Source organism: Rattus norvegicus, chromosome 5 (assembly GCF_036323735.1).
Source record: "Rattus norvegicus strain BN/NHsdMcwi chromosome 5, GRCr8, whole genome shotgun sequence".
Lineage (NCBI taxonomy): Eukaryota > Metazoa > Chordata > Mammalia > Rodentia > Muridae > Rattus > Rattus norvegicus.
In genome coordinates, this window is record NC_086023.1 from 147,188,128 (window position 1) to 147,207,977 (window position 19,850).

A 19,850-nucleotide genomic window follows, 5' to 3' on the forward strand; every position below is an offset into this window, starting at 1 on the left:
AGGGGTTGGGGATTTAGCTCAGTGGTAGAGCGCTTGCCTAGCAAGCGCAAGGCCCTGGGTTCGGTCCCCAGCTCTGAAAAAAAAGAAGGAGAGAGAAGGAGAAGGAGAAGGAGAAGGAGAAGGAGAAGGAGAAGGAGAAGGAGAAGGAGAAGGAGAAGGAGAAGGAGAAGGAGAAGGAGAAGGAGAAGAAGAAGAAGAAGAAGAAGAAGAAGAAGAAGAAGAAGAAGAAGAAGAAGAAGAAAAGAAGAAGAAGAAGAAGAAGAAGAAGAAATGTGAGGCCAGCCTGGGCACCTTAGACTTTATCTAAAATTACAACAAAAACCAGGCATCAAACCAGGCACGATGGTGCCCACCTATAACTCTGACACCTGGGAGACGGAAGCAGGAGGGCGAGGAAGGAGTTCGGGTCATTCCTTGATACATAGAGAGTTTGAAGCTACCCTGGGCTACAATAGACTCTGTCTCAGAAACCTAAAATAAATGAAAAAATCATAAGAGGTAGGATTATAGTCCAGAGGTACACCGCTTCTCTAGCACACATGAGAGCAATCACCAATACCAAAAAAGGAAAGATAAACGAGGCCAGAAACTCATAATCCTAGCAGTTGGGCAGTGGACACAGCGGGATCAAGAACTGAAGGTCCTCCCTGGGTACGTAAGGAGTCTGAATTAGCCTGGGGAATGGTATATGGCAGTGAAGGAAGTCCAGAAGGAGCAGAAGGAATCTTTGAAGACGTCAAAGCATTCAGTAAAGAAATGTATTCTGGACTGGGTCTGGCCCTCCAGAAAGTACCTGGCACCTGTCAGACTGGGGCCTGGGCTGGACATGGTGGCCCACGACTTTAATCCCATCCCTCAGGAGGCAGACGCAGGCAGGTCTCTGTGAGTTGAGGCTAGCCTGGTCTACAGAATGAGTTCCAGGATAGCCAGGGCTGTATAAAGAGAATGTCTCAAAAAATAAATTAAATAATAAAATAAAAGTCTGGGTTTGGGAGGGAAGTTCAGGACACCTGTTTGGCACACACGAGGCTTTGGGTTGAAGTCCCAGCACTACCAGAAAAAAGAAATTATTAGTTTGACAAATTACATTGTTTGCCAGTCAAGTCTCTGATAACATTTGGAACTATGGGGAGAACCAATCCTCACAAAACTGTCCTCTGACCTCTATATGCATGCTATGTATGCACACACAGGTGTACATGCACATAGATAGATAGAGAATAAATTGCTTTTAAAAAGAAGAGAAATAATGCTAATCATGTAGCAGGGCATGATGTCACAAATCTGTAATTTCAGCATCCATTAGTCTGAGGCAACATTGGCTGGAGAGATTATCTAAAATGAAAAGAAAAGGCTGGAGAGATGGCTCAGTTGTAAAGAGCACTGGCTGCTCTTCCAGAGGTCCTGAGTTCAATTCCCAACAACCACATGGTGGCTCACAACCATTTGTTTTTTTGGTTCTTTTTTTTCGGAGCTGGGGACCGAACCCAGGGCCTTGCGCTTCCTAGGTAAGCGCTCTACCACTGAGCTAAATCCCCAGCCCCACAACCATTTGTAATAAGATCTGATGCCCTCTTCTGGTGTGTCTGAAGACAGCTACAGTGTACTTATATATAATAAATAATAAATAATAAATAAATAAATCTTTAAAAAAAGAAGAAGAAAAGAAAGGAAAAGAAACCAGGAGTGTTGGTACACACATTTAAACTCAAGAGGCTGAGGCAGGAAGAGAGCAGTGATTTTAAGGCCAGCCTGCGGGGCAGTGTGAGACTCACTCCATGTTCTCCATTTAAAGGGAATGGTGTGGGGGTGTTTGTCAGCCAGGGAGATAGTCCAGGAGGTTCGCATGCCACCAAACCAAGGGTCTGACCTTGGTCTCTGGGACCTCCACGGTATGCAGAGAGACCTAATGCCTATAATTTGTCCTCCGGCCTCCACATATACACTATGGTATCTGCACAGTCACATGCACACAGATTTTTAAAGAGCAGATTGTGGCTGGGGTGACACCTCAGTTAGGAAAGTGTTTGTCACACTGCATGAGGACCTGAGTTCTGCCTTCAGCTCCCATGTGGAAAGCCTGGCGTGATGGTGTGATTTGGAAGATCACCAGCCAAACTAACCATAGAGTCACACAGATGAAGAGATCCTACCTTGAAACACAAGGTGGACAGCTCCCTAAGAATGACACTTTTTCTGAATGTAGGGGCACATGTCTTTTTTTTTTTTTTGGAGCTGGGGATCGAACCCAGGGCCTTGCGCTTGCTAGGCAAGTGCTCTACCGCTGAGCTAAACCCCCAACCCCAAGGGGCACATGTCTTTAATCCCAGCACCCAGGAGGCAGAGGCAGAGGCAGAGGCAGAGGCAGAGGCAGAGGCAGAGGCAGAGGCAGAGGCAGAGGCAGAGGCAGAGGCAGAGGCAGAGGCAGAGGCAGAGGCAGAGGCAGAGGCAGAGGCAGAGGCAGAGGCACAGGCAGAGGCAGAGGCAGAGGCACAGGCAGAGGCACAGGCAGAGGCACAGGCAGAGGCACAGGCACAGGCACAGGCACAGGCACAGGCACAGGCACAGGCACAGGCACAGGCACAGGCACAGGCACAGGCACAGGCAGATGGAATTCAGTGAATTTGAGGCCAGCTGCCTGGTCTCCTAGAGTGAGTTTCAGGACAGCCAGAGCTACACAGTGTGATTCTGTTTCAATAAAAGGGAAGAAAAAAAAAATCCACGGCGCCTGACCTCTGGCCTCCACAGCCATATACACCAGAAGCATTTGCATACATATGTGCACACTATGGACAAACACATACAGAGGGCTGGAGAGATGATGGCACAGCCGTTAGGAACTCATTGCTTTTGCAGAGGACCCAAGTTCAGCTCTCAAATTCCAACAAGTTGCCTCCGAACTCTACTGCTAAGGTATTCAATCACTCTTCTGCCTCCTTTGACAGACACCTAGACTCATGTACACATGCACACGTGTGCACACACGCACCTACACACACACACACACACACACACACACACACACACACACACACACACACACCACAAGCAATAAATAAGTAGAACGGGAAATCTGTGAGATTAGAGAGACACTGTGATCTTCCCAACAACACACAGCAAATCACAGCTGGCTGCCGTGGCCTATCTCCTCAATCCCTGCACTCAAGAAACAGATCTTCATGAGTTCAAGACCAGGTGTATCTACACAGCAAATTGCAGAACAACCAGGACCAAATACAGAGAACTTGTCTCAAAAAAGAACAAAATAAGGGGTTGGGGATTTAGCTCAGTGGTAGAGCGCTTGCCTAGCAAGTACAAGACCCTGGATTCAGTCCCCAGCTCTGAAGGAAAAAAAAAAAAAAAAAGAACAAAATAAAACAAACAAGCAAAAAAATGAAAAGGAAAGGCCATCCAGTGACTGCCACACCTGGGGACCCATCCCACATACAGTCACCAAACCTAGTCACTCCTGGGGATGCCAAGAAGTGCATGCTGACAGGAGCTCGATATAGCCATCTCCTGAGAGACGCTGACAAAGCGTGACAAGTACAGAGCCAATCTCTGGACTGAGAACAGGGACCCCAATGGAGGAGTTAGAGAAAGGACTGAGGTAGCTGAAGGGGTTTGCAATCCCATAGGAAGAACAACATCAATCAACAAGACCCCGCCCCCCAGAGCTCCCAGGGATTAAACCACCATCCAAAGAGTACACATGGACAGACCCATGGCTCTTGGTGCATATGTAGCAGAGGATGGGCCTTGTTGGCCATCAATGGGAGGAGAGGAGCTTGGTCCTATGAAGGGTCTTTGCTCCAGTGTAGGAGAATGTCAGGGCAGGGAGGCAGATGGAGTGGGTGGGTGGGTGAGGGAGCACCCTCATAGAAGCAGGGGGAGGGGGGATGGGATGGGGGTTTCCAGAGAAGAAACTTGGGAGGGGATAACATTTTTTTTCTACTGTGATCCCGGCATGCATCTGGTTACACCAAACAGTTGGGTCACGAGAAATCATGAGGAAGCTAGACAGGGACACAGAACTGGAAGTGAAGACTCCTCATCAAACATGACCATTGCCGGGTGTGACGACACACCTTCATTAATTCCAGCACTTGGAGGTAGAGGTGGGGGGGTCTTTGTCAGGTCCAAAACATCATGGACTACAGATAGAGTTCCAAGCCAGTCAGAGCTACACAGTGTTACCCTGTCACAAAATTACAAAATTCCCCACCCCTCTCTAAAACACTCTCTCTCCTCTCTCCTCTCTCTCTCTCTCTCTCTCTCTCTCTCTCTCTCTCTCTCTCTCTTTCTCTCTCTCTCTCTCTCGACCATTGTACTAACAACAAAGACTTTTCCACGGAGAAATTCTCTCCCTACTTGGAATGCATTCGTATCTACATTCACCTGACTAGAGAATGCAGGTCTGGGGTTGGGGATTTAGCTCAGTGGTAGGGCGCTTGCCTAGCAACCGCAAGGCCCTGGGTTCGGTCCCCAGCTCCAAAAAAAAAGAAAAAAAAAAAAAGAAAAAAAAAGAGAATGCAGGTCTGTGCACATAATTCAGTATCTTGCTTCCTTTGTGTAAAACTACGTGCTAGCTTGCGTCCCTGTGTGACAAAATGGGTGATACGCAAGCCAATCCTGTATCTAAATTGTAAAGTGTTTCTTTTCATACAAAATGTGAGCCCCACCTCTCTGGTTGTACTTTAAAACAAAGACTGCTGGGTAGCCAGATGTGGTCGAAACAGGTTAGGAACAAGGACAATGTAAAGAAATCAAGAGGGGTTGGGGATTTAGCTCAGTGATAGAGCGCTTGCCTAGGAAGCCCAAGGCCCTGGGTTCGGTCCCCAGCTCTGAAAAAAAAAGAAAAAAGAAAAAGAAAAGAAAAAGATAGAAATCAAGATCAGGCTGGAGAGATGTGTCATTCGTCAAAAGCACTGGCCGCTCTCCCAGAGGGCCAGGGTTCTATTCCCAGCATCCACACAGTGGCCAATAACCATCAGTAACTCCAGGCCCAGGCCCAGGAGCTCCAAAGCCCTCTCTGGCTTCATAGGCACTGAATGCATATGGTACAAAGTCACATTTAGTTGTATAAAATAAGAAACAATTAAGGGGTTGGGGATTTAGCTCAGTGGTAGAGCGCTTGCCTAGCAACCGGAAGGCCCTGGGTTTGCTCCTCAGCTCCGGGGGAAAACAAAAACAAAACAAAACAAAATAAGAAACAATTAAAAACAAATAAAGACATCAACATTAAAACACTGTAAACTTCTCATTGTTTGAAATAGAAAAGGAAAAAAGATGGTTCAGGGTTCTTAGAATAACGGATGACGGATTCTGGTATGGATAAAGAAACTTTTCTTCTTCTGCCCCTTGCTCAATAATGGATTCTAAATCAACTTTCACTAGGACTTGCAATGCCCTTGGTCAAACTCAAGGCAATGTCTGGTCCACTAGACAACGTTTGCCATTACAAAAGGGCTACCCCATCCCCAGTGTTTCTGACTGAGTCGAGTCAGAGCTGAAGTTTGGTTCCTATCTTATTGGTTGTTGGTCTGGCAGGCAGACACAGTACCCTTTTTCATGTGGTATAGAACATACAACAAATCAGGCTGCCAAAAGATCCCTGAAGGGTCTGGAGAGATGGCTCAGATGTGAAGAGCACTGACTGCTCTTCCAGAGGTCCTGAGTTCAATTCCCAGCAACTCACAACCATCTGTAGTGAGATCTGATGCCCTCTTCTGGTGTGTCTGAAGACAGCTGCAGTGTACTCATATACATAAAAATAAATCTTTTAAAAAGAAAAAGATCCTGAAGCAAGTGTCCGCCGACCCCGGCTTTAGCTTTTATTGTCACCAGAAATGGTAGCCCAGGCCTTTCATTCCAGCATTCAGAAGACAGAAGGCAGGGGATCTCTGTCTGTTGGGCCAATCTACATATAGAGTTCCAGACCAGCCAGGGGTATACAGTGACAACCTGTCTCAAATAATAGTAATGAAAATATTGTAATCAGAATACATAAAAATGTATTGCACGTGTGTGGGCATGTGCATGCTCCCACATGCGTGTGCATGCCACTGCATGTGTGTGGAAGTCAGAGGACAAAGTTGGTTTTCTTTACCCACCATGTAGATTCCACGAATAGAACTCAGCTGTCAGGGTTTGCTGAAAGAGTCAGCCTGAGGGTCCCTCGATTAGATTTTCTGATCCTAGAATTGCCAAACACATCAAACCGAGCTCCAATTCCCATTGACTTGGTCATGGTTAGCAACTTCATTTCCATCATCAAGTTCCCTGCTCCAAGGGCAAAGCCACTGATTCATGAATCTTTTGTCTGGAATGGGATTGGGCCTCTGGCCTGAGAACCTTGGACTGCTTTACGTAGAGTAGAGGCAGGCCAGGCAGCGGTGGTGAATGGCTTTGAACCTGGTGTTCTGGAGGCAAAAGCAGGCAGATCTCAGAATTCGAGGCCAACCTGGTTTACAAAAGTGAGTTCCAGGACAGCCAGGGTTACACAGAGAAGCCCTGTCTCAAAAGTCAAAAACAAAATTATAAACAAACAAACAAACAATAGAGAAAGGCCGTTCTGGGGTAGACCCCTGACATGTGCTTGGCCATTTTGTAGCACAGTCCACTAGACTTCACGTAAAACAGTTTCCCAACTTCTTTAGCAGCTAAGATTTGGGCTTCTTTTTTTTTTTGGTTCTTTTTTTCGGAGCTGGGGACCGAACCCAGGGCCTTGCACTTCCTAGGTAAGCGCTCTACCACTGAGCTAAATCCCCAGCCCCAGCAGCTAAGATTTGAATATTGTCAGTTTCACATGTTCCATGAAGGGAGCAGCCACATAAACTTTGTCATGATACCAAAACATTAAGCTGGCAAGCATAATAAGCAATTGCGGGCTGGAGAGATGGCTCGGTGGTTAAGAGCACTGACTGCTCTCCCAGAGGTCCTGAGTTCAACTCCCAGCAACCACATGGTGGCTCACAACCATCTGTAATGGGATCGGATGCCCTCTTCTGGTGTGTCTGAAGACAGCTACAGTGTATAATAAATAAATAAATCTTTAAAAAAAAAATAGTGGTCCCTGCCCTGGGTAACTCTGGATCCACTTTGCATTATGGGAGTTTCTAGATGGAGGAACCTTACTTATATTATAGTCTAAGTGTGACTGAGGCCCTGCTCACTGTTTCTATGCCGTAGTGGCTCAGTTCTGACTCCAGGATCTCTCAGTCACTCACTGATAAAAGGTCGTCAGAAGATTACTAGCCCTTCCTCTCCACACACTAGAATTTTAAAATAATTATTACATTTATTTATTTGTGTGTATATGTGTGTGGGCAGGCACCTTGAGGTGTTAGTGCAGAGGTCAGAGAACAACTGGTGCAATCAGTCCCCCCCTTTACCACGTGGATCCTGGGGTCCAGTTCAGGCTGTCGGGCTTTGCAGTAAGAACTTTACCCACTGAGCCATTTTACCCCACCACCAACACACAGGTACACACACACACACACACACACACACACACACACACACACACAAACGTATACACTCACACACACATACCACCCCACAAAAACACACATATAAGCACATACACACACGTACAAACATATACACATTCAGACACATAAATATATACATACAAACGCACACACTTACAAACACATACACATATGCAAACACATGCACAGACACAAACACACACGATTTCTTTGAGGAACAATCTTCCTACATAGGCCAAACTGACCTCAGATTCTTAGCCATCCTCCTGTTGCAGCCTCCCAAGTCCTGGAACTGCCAAACGCAGCTTATGTTTCTGAACCCTCAGACCCTTTCTTAATCCCAATATCTGGAAAATGAGAGTGAAAATGGGACCTGCATCTTGGATCATTATGAGCACGACATGGACCGTCCTGGGGTCTAAAATGCTTCACACAGCGCTTGGTGCTCAGTGACTGCTTCTGTGGGAACGTAGGGGAGGACTGACTCGCTAAACCGCCCAAGCTGGCCTTGACCTTTCTCCGTAGCCAGGTAGGTCCTAAACCTTCCATTCTCCTGCCTCTGTCTCTTGAACAGCTGGGGTAAAAACAGGCCTGTGCCACCAGGCCCTGTCACATTAAGGACTAAGTCGGTGAGAATAATTAATATGTGTTTCATTCTACATCTTCCGGGCTGAAACTGCCTGTCATTTTCATTCTTCCTCAAGATTTTGGGCAATTCCACTTGAGCTCTGTAGACCAGGCTGGCCTTGAACTCAGATCTGCCTGCCTCTGCATCCTGAATGCTGGAATTAAAGGCGTGGACCACTACTGTCCGGCTTCTCTTTTCCCTTCTTAATACATTTACCTGAAATAGAAACTTCACTACCATAAATGGAAAGTCAGTGTCACTAGCCATACATGGCCGTTACATGGCAGTGCACACCAGAACATACAGATTGGCGTTTGCACCTGCTCATCCATCGGCCTCCAAAACTGCTCACAGTCAGGAGCTTATAGACCACAGGTCATGAGACACTGCCCCAAGACTCCCCCTCTCTATGAGTGTGCGTGTGTGTGTGTGTGTGTGTGTGTGTGTGTGTGTTGTGTGAGAGAGAGTGTGTGTATGTGTGTGTGTAAGGGTGTGTGCATATGTGAGAGAGTGTGTGTGTGTGAGTGTGTGTGTGTGTGAGAGAGAGAGAGAGAGTGAGGGTGTGTGTGTGAGAGAGAGAGAGTGTGTGTATGTGTGTGTGAGAGAGAGAGTGTGTGTGTGTGTGAGAGAGAGAGATAGTGAGGGTGTGTGTATGTGAGAGAGAGAGAGAGAGTGAGGGTGTGTGTGAGAGTGAGTGTGTATGTGAGTGTGTGTATGTGTGAGTGTGTGTGTGAGAGAGTGTGTGTGTATGAGAGAGAGTGTGTGTGTGAAGGTGTGTGTGTGTGTTGTGTGAGAGAGAGAGTGTGTGTGTGTTGTGTGAGAGAGTGTGAGGGTGTGTGTGAGAGTGAGTGTGTATGTGAGTGTGTGTATGTGTGAGTGTGTGTGTATGTGTAGAGAATTGAGGTGTCTTCCTCAGTTGTTTTCCTCCCAGCTCTTTCGAGACAGGATCTCTCACTGAATCTGGAGCGAATTCATTCCCATAGACTAGCTGGCTAAAGAGTTTCAGGCTCCTGCCAAGCCCTGGGTTTGCAGCCATGTTCTACTGCATGTAGCTTTTGTACATGGGTTCTGGAGGATCATACTCACGTCCTCCTGCTTGTTTGGCAAGCATCTTAATGACTGAACTATCTTCCCACCCCTACACACACCTTGTCCCAGAGTGCAATTTTTTTCTTTTCTTTTCTTTCCTTTCTTTCTTTCTTTCCTTCTTTCTTTTTTTTGTTTTTGTTTTTGTTTTTTGTTTGTTTGTTTGTTTGTTTTTGAGATAGGGTTTCTCTGTGGAACCCGTGTTGTCTCGGAACTAGCTCTGTAGACCAGGTTACTCACAGAGATCTGCCTGCCTCTGCCTCCGTGCGGCACCATGCCTTGTCATGAGGCAATTTTCTAAATTGGCCGATCTATTGACAAAAATGAAGTGAGCTCCTCTACTCTTCTGGTCTAGGGCCGGCTGACAGAGAAGAGCTGGCTGGGAACAGGCCTCATCCCATAGCCCACCCTCTGTGACCGAGAGGGTAGGGCGTCCCTGGTGAGTTGCTTCATCTTCACGCAAGAGTGTAAGCAAGGCCTGCTCTCTGCTGTCTGCTTAGGCCAGTCTGCAGCTCCTCACAGCAACACTTTCCAGGAAGTAACGTTCATTCAATCCCCGCCATTACCCATTCACCAAGCCCCGCGTATGGACAGGGGAGATTCCAAGATGCGTCAAGCTAAGTTCGCATTGCAGCCGGTAGTTAACCCACATTCAAATGTAACTAGAGGCCCAGATTTCACGACAACCATTACTTCACAGACTTTGCGGGATTCCGCGTAACTCTCATGGCAGTCCTATGAAATAAATGTCGTCATCATCAGCCTCATGTTACAGATGCAAAACTGAGGCCGAAACCCGGCAAAGCAATTTGCCTGAAGCCCTCCTAAAACCGTAGCTGACCCGTGGTCTGCCCGCTCCAGAGGCGGGGCTTTGACCTCCCACCTCTCAGCACTGCCGGAGCATCTGGCCAATCCTGGAGGCAGAGGGCTCCCAGGGCCCCATCCCAGAAAACAGACGAAAGAAGTTGACTCTCTGGACTCTTTCGATGCCCCTGTGCTGTTTGGCTTTAGAAAAAAGCAAAACAAAGCCAGCCATGTGCTAATTCTGTAACAGCCAAATAAAACAACAAAATCACCACCAACGCAAAAGCGCTATTAAAAACACAACCCACACCTCTTTTTTTTTCTCTTCTTTCTTTTTTCAGACAACATCTGGCTCTGAAGCCCCAGCTAGCCTCATACTTCTCGTCCTGTCTCCATCTCCTGAGTAAGGGGGTAACACATACTGTAGTCTGGAAGCAACAACCCTTCAAGAACGTACCCCCTTTCACCCGTCACCCCAGGCCTGGAATGGGCGGGAGAGGGGAAGTAAACAGCTTTGTGTCTAAGAAGTTTAGGAAATCCTGGATCAGATAAAGTGAATCAAGCTTCTTCTCTGCAGAGATATAACAAGCCAGAATTGACCCTGAGGTTCCCATAGGGCAGTTTGTCACGGAAGCCATGTTGGTTGGCTCTGAGACATTCTCTTCCCAGGTGCATCACGGACCTTTTCTTTCCTTCCAGTGCAAGGGTTACCAGTTCAGCGTTACACGTTCCAGACTCACACTGGGGGAAACTATTAATGATCACATCTTTAGATTCCAGTGCAGTTTCCTGCACCCACCCATGCACAAGATCTAGAGTTAAAGACAGGGGACAGGAGAAACGTCCCCACTTTACTAAATGTTACTTGGGGCCTATCTTTCTCCTACCTCAGCATCCTCCTCTGATTTAAACTGGCTTAAAAGCCAGCAAGACCGTGACGGTGTGTAAGGCTTTGTAGGATCCTACCTCTGACTGAGCCTGCACACGTAAATTTCCCTACAGTCTATAAGGAGCTCTGAACAGGGAAGATAGGCGTATGAGTATGTCTGGACTTTTTCTAAGATGAAGTCTAGCCATGTAGCCCGTGTTGGTCTCAAACTCTCCATGCTCCTGCCCCAGTGTTTCTGTGGGCCAGACGATACAAAATGGAGTCTGGCTGAGAATCTGGCTCCTACGATAGATCCTTCTTCTCTCAGGTCAGAATCTGGCCTTCCTGGGAGTTCCACACCCGACTCTATACAGGAAACAAGCTCATTTGCAGAACTGTACCACAAGCATGAGGGACTGGGTGGTTTACTGTCATGCCAAGGCCCTGAATAGGTGTCATTTGGGTGTGAACCAACAGTATGCAGGGAAAGGAAGTGCGTAGCTTCCCTTAAGCACCTACTGTGTGTCGGACCTACTCTGGGCACATTGTCAGTATTATCTCTTTGATTTTGCCAGGCACTTTAAAAGCAAGGGCTTTGTTACTGTGTCTTTATAAACAGACTGAAATTTGGAGTAGGCCAACTGCTCACCCAGACAAACAGCCAGCCTGGAATTGTTCCTGGGCCTCTCTGATGCTGAAAAAGGGGTGTGTGTGTGTGTGTGTGTGTGTGTGTGTGTGTGTTTATATTATACCACACCCCTTGCACTATTGACTTTATTCTGAGGTCTCTATGGTCCCGGAGAGCAGCACCAGGGACTAGGAACCTTAGCTTTCTGTCCCAAGATCCTTCCAGAATGAGCCTTCCCAATACTGCCTTGTTCAGGAAGCTTCTGGATTCCCTTGAAAGAAACTTCTCCCTCCTGTCTGGTCTCAACCCATTCTCTGCTTTTGTCCTCTGGGCTCTTTTGAGAAGAGCTACCATCCTGAGCTCCAAGAATGAGGGACCCTGTTGGCTTCCTCTCCCAGTCAGCACAGGGCCAGGCGCCTAGGGGACTGCTGTTCAAGGACAGATGAGACACGGGAAGACCAGTGTTTCCTGCCCCGAAAGGAGGCGAGAGGTCTTGGAAGAGGCTGGCATATGCTGACAAGATGGAAAGTCTGTTTTATGAACATCTCCGGCAAGGCAAGGGAAACCTGGAGAGCCAGCGGAGGTAGAGCCTGTCCCCCAGAGTTTAGAGTTAGTGAGAAAACGGGAGGGAAGTGGTTGGTGACAAGATTCTGGGTCTCTACCCTTTAGGGTCTGAAGCAAGAATCACGAAGGCCAACATGTACACACAAATATAACTGAGTTAAGACAGGACGGGGACAAGGGCAAAGGCAAGGATATCCTGTCCTGACACTTGGCAGGACAGGAGCGGTGATATTCCAGAGGGAAGTTCAGAAGTTCTTGCTCTGCGCCAGCTCTATCCCGTCCAAGATAAAAATATTCTGTCCTCTTCCCTTCTCCCATCTCATTCACTTCCAACTTCCCCAGGAAACACACGTCCATTCTGAATAAGCACCCTCACATATCTATCCGCTTCTCTGGTGACTTCTCGGTCGTTCGGGTTGCTGGTGCCTAAGGCTCCCATCAATTCTCATATGTCCACCTGGATCCCGTGGGTTATTCTTTCATGAGTTTCTGCCACTCAGGTCTGCCTCGGAGACCCGGTGATCGATTCCTGGGTCCCTGCCCTCAAGACTGCCCATCTAATCACTCTGTGTGACACAGGCGTAGGAGGAGCCCAGCTTAAGCCATCACTCTCTCGAAAGGTCCTGCTGTGCCACTGACCAGTGTGAGGAGGTATAGGTTAGGCAGGGTCATAGCCACTGTCGGGCCTCAGACACCTCATCCTATGAGCTCAAGGAACTGAACTGGTGACTGCTGATGGCCACCTTAACACTTGACATCGTGCTGGATCTTCGAGAAGTACGTGGTGAGTGATGGACAACTGATGGCAGGGGCAAGAGCCACCAACCCAGCCAACCTCCAGGAAGACATTTCTGAAAGGCAACTGCACACCTAGGCAGCCTGGCCCTCCACAGATGCAGTCTTCTACTGTCTGACTCCCACCATAGCCCACCTCCCCACTGTTGTTCCCAGTAGCCCTTACCTGCCCAGCCTGGGAGCCTTCTGGCCTATTCACATGATGCCCCTGGCCTGACTTGGCTGCTTGGACCCGGTTTCAGCTCTCCTCGCCTTCGTAGTCACCACCTGTCTCCTCGCGCCCACGTTCCACCCTGACTTCCTGTCTCCTTCTGAGGGCTCCGCAGCCAACCCAACCCCAGCAACCCAACCACAAGCCTCCAGCACCCCAGGCTTCCTGCCGCCATAGGCCTAGACCCTCTAAGCCTCTCGGGTCCCATACATTCCCAGGCCAGCTTCTACTCATACTGAGGGAGGCACTTAGTGGGGGAAGTGGAAGGGAAGGTCATGTATGATGGCACAGGTCTATAATCCCAGCATTCTGGAGGCAGACAGGAGTGGTTACATACAGAGTTCCAGACCAGCCTGAACTCTTCAAGCCCGGGTCTCAAAAAACCAATCATCACTGTCATTGTCATCATCATCATCAACAACAAAAACAACAACAACAACAACAATGACCACCAATGAGAGAATTTTTTAAAAAATGAGTATAGCCCTGACTATTCTGAAACTTGCTATGTAGACCAGACCATTGTTGCCTTGAACTCACAGATATTCACCTGCCTCTTCCTCCCCAGTACTGGGATTAAATAATCAGCTCACTATACACGGCAGGAAAGGATGTTTGACAGAGCGCTCCTCCTGCCCTCTAAGATACTCCTGGGTAAGAGATCCAAAGGGAGCCTTTACCCCCATGAGCTTACAAGTTCAGCTTACAGGGAGAGGAAATGGTGCTACAGACAACTATGGTTGTGCTGTGCAGGAACTGGGTGGCCTTTAATTTAGCCTGACAGCAAAGGCGTCTCTTGCTCAGAGTGGAAGCCCAGTCAGTGTCTCTGTTAAATAGTTGCATGTTCTATAGCAGAACCAGCAGTCCCATTCTCTGGTAGAGCAGTACCCATGTCATCTTGTGTAACAGGACAGCAGCTGGGTTAGAGTCCCAGGGCAGGCCTCTGATAGTCCAATGTCGACAGCCTGCTTCAGGAAGAAGAAAAGAGAACCTCATGCCTTAAGGCTATAGTGACCGGCTGGGGCATGGTGGTGCACAGCCTTAATCCCAGCATTCCGGAGGCAGAGGCTGGCAGATGGATGTGAATTTCAGGCCAGACTAGCTTACATAGTGAGTTCTAGGACAGCCAGAGCTACATAAAAAGACTTTGTCTCGATAGATAGATAGATAGATAGATAGATAGATAGATAGATAGATAGATAGATAGGATAGATACACACATACATGATAGATACATAGACAGATACATAGATAAATACATATATAGATACATACATAGATACATAGATACATACATAAAAGATGCATAGATACATAGTTACATATATACATTACATACATGTCTAAATACATAGATAGATATCTAAAGAGATAGATAGATAGATAGATAGGATAGATACATACATACATACATACATGATAGATACATAGAGAGATACATAATACATACATATATAGATACATACATAGATACATACATAATAGATACATAGATACATAGTTACATATATACATTACATACATGTCTAAATACATAGATAGATATCTAAAGAGATAGATAGATAGATAGATAGATAGATAGATAGATAGATAGATAGATAGACAGATAGATAGATAGATGAATAGAACAACAGGCAGGGGACAGGACAGCACAGCTGAAAAAGGTAATTCCAGTAGCAGCAAGGCCACACCCCAAGGGAGCAAGCACATAACCATAACCATGTATTGCCACAGGTACAGGACAGAGAAAGCACGGGCATCTGTGGCAGGCAGGGGACATTCTGACATCAGCAGGAGTTTAAGAACTTTGCTGCCGGCAGGCAAAAGTGAGGATTGTGTCCACCACAGGCAGAGGGCTAGGCTATCAGTGATGTGAGGAACCCCAAATGGCCCCTATGGGGGCCAAGAATGGGTCCTGACCTCACTGGAAGGAAAGTGTAAATGTGTCACCTCCTGAGCTACGCTGAGTGAGCGGGTGGGGGAGGGGAGCCCACAGAGCATTGTTGGGGTTTGTGAGGTAGGAGCTGAAGCTGTGTGCACCTCAGCTGCAGAGGAAAGGGGGAACAGGAAATGGGGGGGGGAGGAAGCCTGAGTTGGAAAGTCAGACAAAGAGAGAAACACAGAAACAAAGGCTGAGAAAAAAGAAAAAAGAAAAAAAAGAAAAAAAAACAAAACCCAACCCTCAGAGTGACAGAGCCAGCAGATGTGTCTCCAGACGCAGTGCACAGCCAGCCACCCTCACTTAAAAACCTTAGCGTTGGGGCTGGGGATTTAGCTCAGTGGTAGAGCCCTTACCTAGGAAGTGCAAGGCCCGGGGTTCGGTCCCCAGCTCCGAAAAAAAGAACCAAAAAAAAAAAAAAAAAAAAACAAAACAAAACAAAAAAAAAAAAAAAAAACCTTAGCGTTTTACAGCTCTTCTCAACTTCAGCACATGCCTGGGGGGCACCATGCTAAGGAGCAGTGCTTGAATTTGTTGGGTGTGCTCTAAAGTAAGGCGTATCTGGCTGCCTGTGGAGCAAGAATTAGCAATCGCTGCAAGGCCCTGAGTTCGGTTCTCAGCTGGAGGAAGGGAGAGGGAGCGACTCTTTGCTTGTTTTTTTTTTTTCCGGAGCTGGGGACTGAACCCAGGGCCTTGCGCTTGCTAGGCAAGCGCTCTACCACTGAGCTAAATCCCCAGCCCCTGTTTGTTTTTTCTTTTTTTTTTTTTTTTTTTTTTTTTTGGTTCTTTTTTTCGGAGCTGGGGACCGAACCCAGGGCCTTGCGCTTCCTAGGTAAGCGCTCTACCACTGAGCTAAATCCCCAGCCCCCCTGTTTGTTTTTTCTTAATTTGTTTGTTTGTTTGATTATTTTTGGATTTTTGGAGACAGGATCTCTTTCTAGGTGGTCCTTGCTGACCTGGAACTCACTCTGTAGACCAGGCTGGCCTCAAGCTCACAGAGATCTGCCTGTCTCTGCCTCTTAGATGCTAGGATTAAAGAAATATGGCTTCACAGTGGCTTGATCTTTTCATTGTCTAATAGAGATAACTAGAGGAAGCCAGGCAGAATGGTGCACACCTGTAATGCTGGCACTCCAGAGGCAGAGGCAGGTGAATCTCTGTGAGTTCAAGGCCAGTATGGTCTACAGAGTGGGTTTCAGGACAGGCAGAGCTATGTAGCAAGACCCTGGATCTTGGTAAAAGAAAAAAGAAAGAAAGACAGAAAGACAGAAAGACAGAAAGACAGAAAGACAGAAAGAAAGAAAGAAAGAAAGAAAGAAAGAAAGAAAGAAAGAAAGAAAGAAAGAAAGACAGAAAGAAAGAAAGAAAGGAAGGAAGATAAAATAAATAGGGGAGTTAATTTGAACACAGAACTACCTACCACTTTCTGCATTCTCACCTGTCATGAGAATGGTATAAGGTTTTAAGTCTGGGGGCTGGAGAGATGGCTCAGGAGTCAAAAACAAAACAAACAAACAAACAAACAAACAAACAAACAAACGACTACTTGCTCCTCTTAGAGGGGATCTGAGTTCGGTTGCCCTCATCCACAACAGGCAGCTTACCACAGCCCGTAACTCCAGCTCCAGTTAATCCAATAACCTCTTCTGGCCTCTCTGGGCGCACTCACACACAATTAACAACCACAATAAATCTTCATTTTAAATTTTGTTGTTTCTTCTATTTCTGGTTTTGATAAAGGTAGAGAAATAGATCAGGCGCTGTTATGGAGGCTGGGTGCCATCTTGTCTCCTGTTGTGAGTCCCTAGTCCCAGTGACAGAGGGTGGACCTACAACAACCTTTAGGCTCCGTGACAGTCATACAGAGACCTTGATGGGATTCAATGCTTTTTTATTAAGAAATTTGGGGCCCGAGTTCCCTCTCTCCCTCTTCCTGGAGCGTTGTGCTCTTTGAATTCAGCATTCAGAAACCTAGCCGTGCCCATCCTCCCCAGCAGGCGCCAGAACCTCTGGGGTCCCTCTTCCTTCCTTCTCCCCAGATCTTGCAGAAACACCCAAGTGCTTCTCAGCAGAGGGTGAAGCGTCTGGCACTGATGTTCATGCGCGTGAGTCCCAGATGCCGCAGCGGTGGGGCCAGAGCCAGGCCCATCCCAGACTCCAACTCCATCTCCAGCTCGGCCTCATCCAGAAGCTCCTGGTGCAGGTGACAGACTTGGTCCACTTTCAGTCGGTGCAGCTGGGCCCGCAGCCTGAGCAGCTGCCCCGCCAGCTGCCGGTCCTGAGCCCGCATCTCCTGCTGTGACCAAAAGGGGGCGTGAGTTTGCTAGAGCAGCCTCCCGCCTCACAAACGTGTTCTCAACTCACTTCATCGTCTCGGTCTCGCAGATCTTTTTCCGGATTGGTGGTTCTCAAACCAAGCCAAGGAACCATTAATATGCAAATTATAGCTATCTGGCACGTCATCACAAACTAACCGAGATGACTCAACCGAGCTGAACTGGACATTCTTACGTTTGCACACGTTGGGCTGACAGCTAATATTCAACTCTCCCCTCCTCAGAGTATAACTGACAGCACCATCGGGCTCTGCTTTTCTTGGCTGTCTCTGCTCTTTAGGTCAGTGCTTCTCAACCTTCCTAATGCTGGGACCAGTTAATACAGCTCCTCATGTGGTGATGACTCCAAAATTACTTTCGTTGCTACTTTGTAACCGTAATTTTGCTACTGCTATGAATTGCAATATAAATATCTGATATGCAGGAGATCTGATAATATGCAACCTATCTGAAAGGACCGTTGGATTCTGAGAGGGGTCGCGACCCACAGATTGAGAACCCACTCTCCAGCGTCTACTTCCCCCCCCCCCCCCCAGATTTAGCTCCGCAAAGAAAACAGTGGACAGCTCAATTCCTGGCTCCTTTGTCCTAGGGCACAGCAGTGAGGGACAACTGTGGATATTGGTCCATTCTCATCTCCCAATCCCACATTCTTGGGCCTTTAAAAGGACTGGCTCAAAGACCCGATGCAAGTCTGTTTAACCCACCAGACTCACCAGCTCCCGTCTGAGCCACTCAAGCGCTGAATCCATGGAGTCGAAGCCACAGATGGCCCCAGGTCCCACCGGCTCAGGTCTAGCTTGGGCTCTGCACCAGGCCCGGCTCTGGACTCTGGCAGTCCACTCCAGATATGAGGGCCGTCGGGTCTGTAGCTGAAGTTTGGCAGTCAGGGCCTTCACAGAGTCTAAGCTCTCCTCCTCGTCCTCCTCATCCTCCTCGCCCACTGCCTGGAATTTCAGTTGCCCTAGGGACATGGTTGGTCTGTGGTGACCAATGGGACAAGTAAGGAAAAGGCTGGCTCTTCGGCCGAGCGAGAGGTGAAAGAAGATGAGGTTGAAAAGAATGTGCCAAGAGTGTGTGGTGAATTCAGAAGGTGGGTAAGGGACGCTAAGTGTACCAGGGTGATCGAGCGGATGGGTATGCGAGGCTAAGTGTGCAAGGGATGGAATTTTCCTGGTTTGCTAACCAGGGGCCACGTGATGCCCATCCGGGTGGGGGCAGGAGGAGCCCTTCAGATGAATTTTATTGTCTTTGCCCAGAATCAGGTTCCTGGTTCCCAGAAAGGAAGTTGCAGCAGGATAAGAAAAGCATCGTCCACAGCCGACTTGGCCCTCCTCCCAAGACCCAAGTCAAAGGAGTCAAGGGAAAGGAGCGGCTGACCTGACCGGTAATCTCTCCTCTTTGCAGTGCAAGTTCTGCAAGGGAGTCCGGAGCCCTCGACCCTGGTGCTACTTTGAGGGGACTTTGGGTAGCTCAGTCACTTCTCTGAGCCTCTGTTGGGACAGATGAGTGACACCAAGCTTTCTGTAGCTTTGGCTTGGAACTCTCTCTGTGGACCAAGCTGGCCTCGAGCTCACAGAGGTCTGCCTGCCTCTGCCTCCCGAGTGCTAGAATTAAAGGTGTGCACCACCACCCGGTTGCCACTGTGCTTCTCTGTTCTCTCTAAATCTCTGTGTTACTGTCAGCAACAAGAGCTGGGCTGAGATTCCTCTCAGTAGTAAAACCTCTCCTAGTGTGCTCAAGGCTTTGAGTTTGCACTAGTAGTTAGAGAGAGAGTGGAGGGGAGAGGAGAGAGAGAGAGAGAGAGAGAGAGAGAGAGAGAGAGAGAGAGAGAGAGACTGATATGAAGTAGGGCCAGGCATGCACAGTGACAGCATAAGTAGGTTTTGTATTCTTTCCAATGCTCCATTGTACATCACTCACAGGGGAGACAAAAAACAAACAAACAAACAAACAAACAAACGAACACAAGTGTGGTGACATGTCTGGAGTTCCTTCTCTGATACACTGATACACGGGGACCTTGAAGTCAGTCTGGAATACATGAGACCTGTGACTCAAAAACAAAACAAATCAAGGAGGGGGGGCACAGGGAGGAAGAGGAAGAAGAGGAGGAGAAAGCAGAGGAGGAGACAAAACAGAAATGCACACATCTGAATATGCAGTTTGGTAAATTCTCCCGAATAACCAAGGAGACAGCACTATGGTCAAATGATGCTTCTCCATAGGGAGTGCTTCCTGGATTAACCTTTCTCACATTCCTCTGCTGGATAGCAGTCCTTTGTTTCCGAATCAACATGTAACATGTGCCCTGTGTGTGTGTGTGTGTGCATGTGTGTATATGTGTGTGAGTGTGTATGTTTGTGATTGTGTACATGTGGTTTTTTTGTTGTTTTTGTTTTTGTTTGTTTGTTTGTTTTTTGCTTTTTTTTTTTTTTTTTTGGTTCTTTTTTTCGGAGTTGGGGACCGAACCCAGGGCCTTGCGCTTCCTAGGCAAG

At 47.7% G+C, this 19,850-nt stretch overlaps 2 protein-coding genes across 4 annotated transcripts in view; both read right to left on the reverse strand.

The window, feature by feature from the left end:
- Lck (LCK proto-oncogene, Src family tyrosine kinase) overlaps positions 1–13,140 on the reverse strand; it is a 28,626-nt gene extending 15,486 nt beyond the window's left edge. The window contains exon 1 of the mRNA NM_001415870.1: positions 13,033–13,140. The gene's annotated coding sequence lies outside the window, so the exon portion shown is untranslated. The remainder of the gene's footprint in view (positions 1–13,032) is intronic.
- Positions 13,141–16,890: 3,750 nt separating this feature from the next.
- Positions 16,891–18,533, reverse strand: Fam167b (family with sequence similarity 167, member B). Of its 3 annotated transcripts, none has more exons than XM_039111251.2 (2): positions 18,069–18,533; positions 16,891–17,309 (listed from the first exon to the last, which is right to left on the reverse strand). In XM_039111251.2, exons 1-2 carry the CDS (start codon positions 18,324–18,326, stop codon positions 17,082–17,084), a joined length of 486 nt encoding a protein of 161 aa, XP_038967179.1. In that variant the 5' UTR covers positions 18,327–18,533; the 3' UTR covers positions 16,891–17,081. The 3 variants fall into 3 exon arrangements, with proteins under 3 accessions (XP_038967179.1, XP_038967178.1, NP_001385934.1); XM_039111250.2 differs by having other exon boundaries at positions 16,891–17,312; positions 18,060–18,533; NM_001399005.1 differs by having other exon boundaries at positions 16,891–17,312; positions 18,069–18,496.
- Between the last annotated feature and the right edge of the window lie 1,317 nt (positions 18,534–19,850).